General features: G+C 40.9%; 1 protein-coding gene and 1 long non-coding RNA gene across 4 annotated transcripts; one reads left to right on the top strand and one right to left on the bottom strand.

The window, feature by feature from the left end:
* Positions 1 to 536: 536 nt before the first annotated feature.
* si:dkeyp-38g8.5 (uncharacterized protein LOC568385 homolog) lies at positions 537 to 6,500 on the bottom strand. Of its 2 annotated transcripts, none has more exons than XM_027160326.2 (4): positions 6,290 to 6,500; positions 4,398 to 4,491; positions 3,642 to 3,729; positions 537 to 2,026 (listed from the first exon to the last, which is right to left on the bottom strand). In XM_027160326.2, exons 1-4 carry the CDS (start codon positions 6,360 to 6,362, stop codon positions 1,334 to 1,336), a joined length of 948 nt encoding a protein of 315 aa, XP_027016127.1. In that variant the 5' UTR covers positions 6,363 to 6,500; the 3' UTR covers positions 537 to 1,333. The 2 variants fall into 2 exon arrangements, with proteins under 2 accessions (XP_027016127.1, XP_027016128.1); XM_027160327.2 differs by lacking the exon at positions 6,290 to 6,500 and adding an exon at positions 5,806 to 5,824.
* A 395-nt stretch (positions 6,501 to 6,895) lies between these two features.
* On the top strand, positions 6,896 to 8,919 carry LOC125139624. Of its 2 annotated transcripts, XR_007138682.1 has the most exons (3): positions 7,376 to 7,981; positions 8,100 to 8,420; positions 8,548 to 8,919. It is a non-coding gene; the product is annotated as an uncharacterized LOC125139624 (long non-coding RNA). The 2 variants fall into 2 exon arrangements; XR_007138681.1 differs by having other exon boundaries at positions 6,896 to 8,420.
* Positions 8,920 to 10,216: the final 1,297 nt, after the last annotated feature.

Raw genomic sequence — 10,216 nt, 5'->3', positions numbered from 1 at the left:
ACCCCAAAACCTGAGTTTCCATTTTCTTTCTTAAGGCTGGAGTAAACACTTGCATGATTGGCCATTTTATACAAGAGGTCCCCCCCCCACCCACACACAGTCTCTCTCTCTTTTACACAGCACACATACTCTCTCTCTCACACACACACACATTCTCTCTCTCTCACTCAGCACACATTCTCTCTCTTTCTCACACACACACTACACATTCTCTCTCTCTCTCTCTCTCACACACACACCACACATTCTCTCTCACACACACACACACACACCACACATTCTCTCTCTCTCTCTCTCTCTCTCTCTCTCACACACACACACACACACACACACACTCTCCCTCTCGAACTTTCTCTCTCTAACACACACTTTCTCTCTCACACACAAACTTTCTCTTTCTCCCTCTCTAACTCTTTCTCTCTATCACACACATGCTTTCTCTCTCTCACACACATTCTCTCTCACATACACACACACACCCAAGTTGTTCCTCTCAGTAAGGTTTCTTAACCCCCCGACACGTGCAATACACAAACCTCATTTAACATGTTTAATCGTTAAACATGACAAAGAAAGATGACGGATGTCTGAATATTTAAGAACAAATCAGATTCAAGAAATCTGGAATAAAAAAAAATAATAATCAGAAAAATGTTGGAAGGGTAAAAACTCAAACCTTTAATGTATGTTACTTGTTTTTCTTTTCTGGACTGATGAGAACCGGACAGATGTGTTTTGTAAAAATAAATAAATGATATATTGTTAATATTCATATAATTTTTTTTTCTTTTAATCTTTGGAGCACAAAATCAGTCACAGCTGGTGCTTGCTGAATTTTTGGAAAGGTAAAATTTATTATCTAATGCAATAAAAGAAGCATCCACATAAACATTTTTGTTGTAAAGTCTGTATTGTAATATAAAAACGTAAATCTTGATTTTTTTTCCACATGAACTGCAATATTTGATATATTAATCAAAAAAAAAACCTTTGTTTTTTGTCCATGGGGCAAAAAGCCTTCAAGTTAACGCTTCAGAGTTATTGTACTGTGTGAAGGGCGAGATGTGCTTTGTATGGAAATACCACAATGTAATAAAAGTTGTCTGGAAGACCTCTTCAAAACAGAGGTGGCTTAACGTTTTTCATTTGAAGAGAACTCTAGCTTCGAACCCTGAACACGTCTGGGACATGTCTACCGTTCACATCGTTAGGATACCACAAAAAAAAAAAAGCCTTCAAGCAAAACATACAGCATCTTCCAACAACAAAAAAAAATAAAAATTAAATTTACAATCATGGTAAGAAGACACCGATTCTTTAAATCGGAAAGCTTTCAAAAGTTTTCGATCAACTTCTCAAATAAATCGAGGAATTTCTGTCTCCTCTGTACGGACGCTAGCTCCATTTCTCCCTCCGGCGATTTCTCAGGTGCCTCCTGATTGTCGATTATGTCTCCTCCGAAACCTGCTCTCTGTCTCTCCAGTGCTGCTCTGTCTCTCTCCAGCCTTGCTCTCTCTCTGTCCATCTCAGCCCTCTTCTTCTCCAGCTGAGCACGCTCGTGCTCCACAGAGGCTCTGTCCCGCTCCACGGCAGCCTTCTCCCTCTCCAGAGACGCTCTGTCTCGGTCCAGAGCGGCAAGCTCTCTCTCCAGCCCAGCTCTCTCCCTGTCCAGGACCATCTTCTCTCGTTCCAGGACCATCCTCTCGCTCTCTAGAGCCGACCGGTCGCTGTCGATCAGCGTCCTCTCGTGCTCCATGTCATCTCGGTCGCTGCCCAGCTCTCGTCCCGTGTCCCCCGAGAGCCCGGTGTCTTCTCCGTCGACCAGGAGCTCGATGTCGCTGCGGAACCCATCGCGGCCTCGTCTCCGCGGTCTGTCGGGGCGGTATTCGCTGTCCTCACCCAGCGACATGGTGGACACCATGGCCTCACTGTCATTCAGCCTGCCCTCCATGGCGTCATCCATCAGGGAGAACCACTGCCAGTTGGTCGGGTTCACCGTGATGCCTGGTGGAGGGTTCTTCATTTCCTGTGAGAGGAACGACAAAAGGAACGAGACAGGATTTCAGACCTAAACTAACCACCACACAATGAAATAACACTGCTTACATATAATCCTTAGGTTTGATGACGAAATAACAGACATTGAAACATAACAAAATATCTAAACAATGTAAATATTTGCTTGTTTTCCCAGTAGCAAAGCTTATTGTTCAGTGTCACATTAACATCGAAGCTGATGGTCGAAACCAACATCCACTCGATTCAGTAACGAATGCTGATCAGAGGCTTTAAGGCCATAATGAGTGAACAGATCAGAAGCACAGGCTCCTAGTTCCCATTTTTCTGAAAGGACCAACAACCCTAACCTCTCTAATGCCCCTTTCCCACCGAGGCAGTTTGAGTGCAGGTTCGGAGCCTAATGTAGAACCCAGTTCTTTCTGTTTCGACACCCAAAGCACTGGCTCTGAACCAGGAAAAGTGGTTCTTAAGTAGCACCAAAATGTTGCTGGTCTAGACTTAAGAACCGCTTGTGTCAGGAGCTGTGGGCGGGGCTGGGGGCGGGGCTACTGTTAGCGCCTTTGATAATGTACCTTAAGTATACTGATGTTTAATACACTTTTACTTTACCGCAATATGATACATTATCAGCACACATGATAGTAGGTAGCTACATGCTAAGGCTAACTTATTTCTGTGTTAATGATAAAATAACGTTATGTACTTTCTCGATTACAACCTCCGTTTATACAGATTACACAGAGCTGCATGTACACGTTTTATTCGCCGCGTTTGGGTGTTAATGTAGGTTCACAAAGCCATGAGCATTAACAGTAAAGCAACATCCGCCATTGTTGTTGTGTTTGTGTTTGTTGCTGCTGTGCTAACGCTGCTGTGTAACATGACACGTATACAGTGACGTCACACTCGGCTCTGTGATGCTCTCTAACCGGTGGAAAGGCAAACCGGTTCTTAGAAGGTTCACCAGTGGAACCAACTCTGAACCAGCACCCGGTTCTTTCCGGTGGAAAAGAGGCATGAAATACCAGAATACCTTATTGTTTTAGTTTTAATCTGCTTCTTCAGGGTTACCACAGACCTGGCAACCCTGGACTACTTAGTAGCATTTACAGATACAGAAAAACGAAAGTCTGAATATTTGCTTCATCTCTCGTTATGTGTGTGTGTGTGTGTGTGTGTGTGTGTGTGTGTATAAACGTTACCAAGCTGAATAAAGCTCAGACAGTACTAGATATCGCCGCTGTTGCTGAGAAATACGTCACTAACACGGTCGGCATTCTTTACCAATTAATCAGTGCCTTATATGATTTGTGTTTCTCCGCCATTTCTCCCAGGAACTAAAAACACTTTTATGTGTCCCCCCATAGGGGACATAAAAGACTCATCACCTGCTCACAGGAACATAGTGTCAGTGTTGTGGTAGTTTTTTCCTGACAACTCGCTCATCCAAATCTTTATCATTCTGTAATTAACAAGGTGCATCGTTTTACCTGGTGAAACCGAGGTTACGGTATGAGATGAGATGTTAAGGAACGACGGGGCGACGATATGTCCGATGCTGTTGGGTGTTAAAAAAAAAAAAAAAAAAAAAAAGACACCAGATTAATCTTGTAAACGTCTACCTTGTATTTCTTTTTGAGATTTTCCCATTTCTTCCTGGCCTGACTGGTCGACATCTTCCTGTGGATCCCCATCTCTTTCAAGATGGCCCTGTAACACAAACATACACAAAGCTTATAACACACATATACCTCTGTTATTATGCAAGTGAATGTCTTATAATTGTGTCGCTTTGTAGAAGCCAACATTCTGGTTTACTATTTAAGCTTAGACAAAAATTTATAAAATTTAATGTGGCCTAGAGCTTTCGAGCCACATGCACCAAATTCAGATATGTTGTAGACTCCGGTCTGAAGTTTGTTGCTATTCCTTTTCTAAGCGATCCGAGTACCGGTACTTCCGGTACCGGGTCTCAAATTGGCCTTTTTTTCCCATAGACTCCCATTATAACCTTTGGAGGTTTATAACTCGGCAAGCTTTAGAGCTATCTACACCGAACTCGGCCAGCTCCTTTAGGGTGATACTCTGGACAAAGGTTTACATTGGTGTACCGACTGGCCTTCCGGTTGTCCCGCAACCCCAAAATACGCAAAATCAAAAAACTTTTTACAACATGGACATGTGACATATCAAAACACTCAGAACAATGAGGGGAACTTCCTCAGGAGTATTCGGATGACGTCACATGCTCGTCTCTACTTGCCTCCAAATGTTTTGGCACCCTATCTTTCTGTCCACTTGCCTCCAAAAGTAACACTAACCCTTATGTCCACTCGCACATGTGTGTGATTTCAGGCTTATAGTGACACTGTTTATACCTCCAAGCAATGACTGAGGTGTTCCTTTTTCCAGTGAACAGAGCATCGTTGGCGGCGCGTAACCTCACAAACTTCACCAACTCGGCTTCAGACACTTGAGAGGAAACAGAATAGAGAGTTTTACTACACAAAAAAAAACTTTAAAATACACAGTTTGTCTGAATTCCTGTATTATTCATGACATATTTCCACCACGTCGAAGATAACTAAAGAGAGAATTCTGAGATGTCGAGAACCACTTGTATGTTCGGCGTACATGCATAAGATTAATATGCGGTTTGATTTGTTTTGTTTCCAATTCAATTGATTCCTCTAATTAATACACAACGCACTTTCTGTGTAAACCTTTACTAACCGATAATATATCATACAGAATTTTTTACTTTTTTTGTTTTAAAACAGATCGTAAGTAAGTTTCAGTGTTAGTTTTAGGAAAGCAGGCTTTCAGTAATAAATATACATTGGTGAGTTTACACAGACCTGGCAACCCTGGACTATTTTCTATGTTCTCTACACTTATTACTTTTACAATGGCTTTATTTCTAAATTACGATCAGTTATATGGAATTTTTTCTGAATTATTTTCTAACAATAAAACTAGTAACATTCAACTGTTTTCATTTAAACTCGTGAAATACATTTACAAAGTCAATTAAACAACAACAACAACAACAACAACAGTGGTAATTTAATTTAGATAAAAGTAAAAAGTAAATTGTTATTGATTTGGTTTTGGCTTATATTGTGGCTAATAAATAAATAAATACAATGGTAAAAACAAAAATTAAAAATAAAATGATATTCTAGTTTTATAATATAAAAATAAAATATAATATAAAATGATATTCTAGATTTGTCCATCATAAATTTTGACAACGTTTATCTGGTCGACATAGTTTTATCAAACATAGTTTTAATATTTTTTATTTTCGGATTTTTTTTAAACGTGTTTACATATAATATAATGTTATATATATATATATATATATATATATATATATATATATATATATATATATATATATATATACTCTTGACATTTGGGACTTCGAAATGTAAATGGAGCATTATAAAATGGAACCTTTTATTTTAACCTATTTTAACATATTATTATTAAATGTTTACATTTATAAATGGAAACTTTTATTTTAGGTTTTTTTTTAAACACACATATATACGTATATATACGTATATATATATATATATATATATATATATATATATATATATATATATATATACGTATATAATCCTGACATTTGGGACTCGATATAAAAAGTCGTGTAAAATAATAAAAATAATTAGAAACCTTCCTTTAAACTTTTATAAGGTTCTACAATTTTTTTCCCAAATATAGTTCTAAAAGAAAAAAACAAAACGCTAATAAATAAATAATAATAAACGATACTTTAAATAGATGTAGACTGATTATTGTCTCTGTTGCTGTGCCTTAATTCCACGTGTTATTATAATGTATAGTGATTATATTCCACATGAACGTTTAGTAAAGCGGATGTGAATGAAATCACAACAGTTTGTTGCTAAGCGGCGCCTCAGTGACTCGTGACTCACTTTAAACATGGGGAGACTTAAGGAGGTTATACCGGTTTGTACCGTGTGTGTGTGTGTGTGTGTGTGTGTGTGTGTGTTGTTCTGTATCCGCACGGGTTTATTGAGACACATTTAAAGTAGAAGCTACATTTCTGTATACTCATCAGACCCCGTGAGCCGTTACACCGACGCCATGAATGGAGTGCGCGAGGCGGCTCAGGAGTCGACTCGCTAGGCTAGTCAACATGGCCGCCGCCGTGGTGCGCGCGCGCAATAACAAGAGAGGAAAACAACAAAATCCTTAATACGCAGGAAAACGTGTCGATTTTCCGTCTACTTACTCTTATAAGTAAAATCCGGGCTTATGGTGGGATCTTCCGGTGGCGACTGCACCACATAAAAGGCGTGATCCATGCCTAAAAAGTTGTGTTTCCTGCCGGCGCGAAGTGGTCTAGTGTCCCACAACAAGGGGACTTCGTACAAAATGGCGCCCTCACGCACTCACTCACTCTGCTTCAAGGGGATGCACTTATTTCCAGGGATTTCAGAACAGCGTAACAGATATTGCGTCACCGGGTAGGCGTGGCCTATTTGACAATCTAACCCTAACTCTAGCCCTAACCATAACCAGTTTTTGGTTGTTTATTTGGTTTCTAAAATAAATCTACCTGTATGACTGTTTTGCCCTTCGTAGTATGCTCTTTTGTTTCTTTCTTACTTTCTTTTTTTTTTTTTTGAAAGAGGGCGTTTTTCCAAGACCTCCGGGAAACGCCCACTTTACGCCGTGGTACCGAAACCCCTGGAATTTACCGAATGCCCTGCTTCTTCAAGCGCCCCAAAGGAGCTGTTAGACTTCCGGTTACATTGCATTCTGATTATATATATATATGTGTGTGTGTGTGTGTGTGTGTGTACATATATATATATATATGTGTGTGTGTAGATGATAAAATGAATCACAATTAAAATTTTGAACGTGAAATTGCATTCTTTTGTGTAGCTACATGGAGACAGATTGATAAACAAACAGACTGATAGACAGACATACAAACAGATAGAAAGATAGACAGGTAAATATATTGACAGACAGACAGACAGACAGATTGACAGACAGACAGACAGATAGATAGATAGATAGTCCAGTTGAAATATATAAGGAAAAGAGCTTTAAAAAATTAGCGTAAACAAATAAATAAAACACACATCGTTAAAAATACTGTCTTCTACTGTTTAGATTTTTTTTAAATATCCAGTTAATTTCATTATGATGTTAATTTATGAATAAAACAGTTTTTGTAACAGGGTTCTGTTTTTCTAAGACACGCCCGGACACTAGGGGGCGGTAAAAGCACGTCAAATCACTGACAAAATATCCGCCGAAGAAAAATAAAGACGCGTCTGATTGGTCAAGTCACTTATTTTCGTCACTTCCTCCTGCTTCTAACGGTTATACGTGACGCAGCAGGTTTAACGCGACAGAATCGTTGAGACGACGCAGCGACCGACAGCTTCACGTTTGGTCTCAGTTCGCGTTTTAAACGCCATCAAAACTCGTCTAGGGTTCGTTCGTTCTGTTCGATATGTGCGTTGTTGTTGCCATGGCGACGGAAAAGAGAAAGCAAGCGAATACAAACAGATGGGGGAGAAAGAAGTCGGTGTACTCGTGTGGGGTGAAAGCTGGGGCTCGGAAACACGTCGGAAGATCGCATAGGAAACCCACACGAGGTATTCCCGGCCCTGTGTGTGGACACAAGCTGCCGGCAGGAGCCATGGCGCCCACAAACACCACACAGTACCTGATGGAGCTCGTCTACAGTGAGCTGAACATCACTGCGTCTCGACACGCACACACGTACTCTTACACGTCTGCCTACACGGACCAAGACACCATGGACTTTCAGCGCCGCGATTTCGAGAGCGTTTTCTTTCACAATGAGGTTTGAAGAATCGTCGCCATTTTAACGGCCGCCATCTTGGAAAGGGCAAAAAGGAAACGCAAGAAAATCCTGAAGCTGAACCGATTTAAATCTGATGTGAGCCTTGTAACTCAAATTTGTTACCCACGTGTATTGTTACTGTGTTTTTACAAAGGTTTTGCTGACGCATTGTATACGTACAAGGGCTCATCTGTTGGCTGTCCTTGTCTCACAGCGACACGCATGCGCAGAATCGACGCCATTTTGACGGCCGCCATCTTGGAAAGGGAAAAAGACGAGAATTCTAAAGCTAAACCGATTTAAATCGGATGTGAGCCTTGTAACTCAAATTTGTTACCCACGTGTATTGTTACTGTGTTTTACAAAGGTTTTGCTGACGCATTGTATACGTACAAGGGTTCATCTGTTGCTGTCCTTGTCTCACAGCGACACGCATGCGCAGAATCGACGCCATTTTGACGGCCGCCATCTTGGAAAGGGAAGAAGGGAGAGAAAAAACACGAAAATCCTGAAGCTGAACCGATTTAAACCTGATGTGAGCCCTTGTAACTCAAATTTGTTACCCACTTGTATTCTGTTGCCGTTTAAAAAGGTTTTGTCTGTTTTTGCTGACACATTGTATACGTACAAGGGTTCATCTGTTGGCTCTCCTTGTCTCACAGCGACGCTCAGCGGGAGGCTCGTGGCTCTGCGTCAGAGTGTAAGCCACGCCCACGCCTGCTAAGACACCTGGGCGCACAGGTAAACCTGCTCCACAATGGTGTGTATGCACTATGTCTACATGTCTGTGTGTTGTGGTGTTTTGCTGTGCCTCTGTGTTCGAGAGACTTTTTCAGGTCTGCTGCTCCACCGCTGAAGACTTTCAGCTGAACTTTCTGAGGTCAGAAGGTCCTGAGGCCGAAAGGCTCCCAGTCTTCAGACCTGGGGTAACTTTATTTTATCCTGGTCATTGTACTCTGATGCACTGTGTTTATGGAGATACATGTATAATTTGTATATAAATTTGTAAAATCATTAAAATTATTTTGCTAAAACTTGGTGGTTTTCTGTCTTTGGATAAGGTCCAGTATCAGGTTATTTAATTTATATATATATATATATATATTTGTGTGTAAATATAATCAGTATGGTATTCTAACACACAACACATTTACATTTCCAGCATTTGACAGGTATCCTTATATCCAGAGCGACTTGCATTCTAAATTTTTTTTATACACCTGAGCAGTTAAGGCCCTAACACTAGGCTACCACATGCCTACATGTGCACTACACAAACCAGACACTATTGCAATAAAACAAGTCATTAACTTGATCAGCTCAGAAAAGAGTAAGTATAAAACGGACCTCTTCATGCACTTCTGCTACCCGTGATACTATACTCATGATTCAAGTTTGTTCCAAGCCACTGTGTAGGACAGGCTACTGTCAGTAGTGCTATGTGATCTATTGAAAGTAGATGGAGCCATTTAGACAGGAGACACATGAGAAATAGTACAGTGGTTTCATCTCACTCTTCTAGGATGATCCTGCCTCCAATCACAGGCCACATGGGATGGTTTGCAGGAGATGATGTAGAAAATACGCTATGGTGTTCATATTTAGACAGGTTGGAGCAACACTTGAGAATTCTACACAGCCATTATTAAAGTGCCACCTGAAGGAATATCTTAGAGGAACATTGCATGTTGCTTCAATGCTGTTCTGAAATTGTAGAATCTATAAAAAGGTGCTTTGAAGCTCTCCTGGAGGCTGGTGATGGTTAACACATTTCCTTTTCTTTTAATTTGGCCACACTACAGGCCTTCATGCGTTATTATTAGTGTCTACAAGTACTAGCAGGTTTATGAGTTAAGGCATCAGCACGCCTATCGCGTCCATGACACACAGGTTCTGATCTTTTCCATACATAGTTCCTTCAGGAACACGGTGTTCCTTTCTTCACCCCGTGGACCATTCTTCAGACTGTGCGCTCTCTGTAACAGGTGCACGCTCAGAACCAACTCTGGCCACTGTGAGGCACCGGAGTGCTGCGGTGTGAGTCAGCAAAGAAAGCAGGACGCTCTTCTGTTTCTGTGGCGTCTGAGGACTCACGAGAGCAAGGTGTTGATTATTTCAGTGCCACATTTAGATTATAGCATGCGGCATTTGTCTAAGAGGGGCATGTGGGGTTTTAAAGTGATGCGAGGGGAGGGGTGTCGACAACCCAGGACAAACTGCTCCGATTACACAGACAGCGAGGACGTGCACTTCCTCTGGTTTATTAACTTGGTCTCTGTGATTTTCATCAGCTTGAATCGGCCTGTCGCTTCCTCCCCTCTGTAAGCAAAG

The sequence above is a fragment of the Tachysurus fulvidraco genome, chromosome 19, assembly GCF_022655615.1.
Source record: "Tachysurus fulvidraco isolate hzauxx_2018 chromosome 19, HZAU_PFXX_2.0, whole genome shotgun sequence".
NCBI classification, from domain to species: domain Eukaryota; kingdom Metazoa; phylum Chordata; class Actinopteri; order Siluriformes; family Bagridae; genus Tachysurus; species Tachysurus fulvidraco.
The sequence above is the reverse complement of the archived record's forward strand: the minus strand, read 5'-3'. Positions and strand labels throughout refer to the sequence as shown.

What these genes read in the sequence shown, in the direction of transcription:
- si:dkeyp-38g8.5 (XM_027160326.2), bottom strand. Translation starts at nt 6,362, where the DNA reads ATGGATCACGCCTTTTATGTGGTGCAGTCGCCACCGGAAGATCCCACC. An exon ending in ACCTCAGTCATTGCTTGGAG is followed by an intron (nt 3,730 to 4,397) that starts GTATAAACAGTG and finishes TTTGTGTTACAG; the next exon opens with GGCCATCTTGAAAGAGATGG. An exon ending in ATCTCAAAAAGAAATACAAG is followed by an intron (nt 2,027 to 3,641) that starts GTAGACGTTTAC and finishes TTCCTCTCACAG; the next exon opens with GAAATGAAGAACCCTCCACC.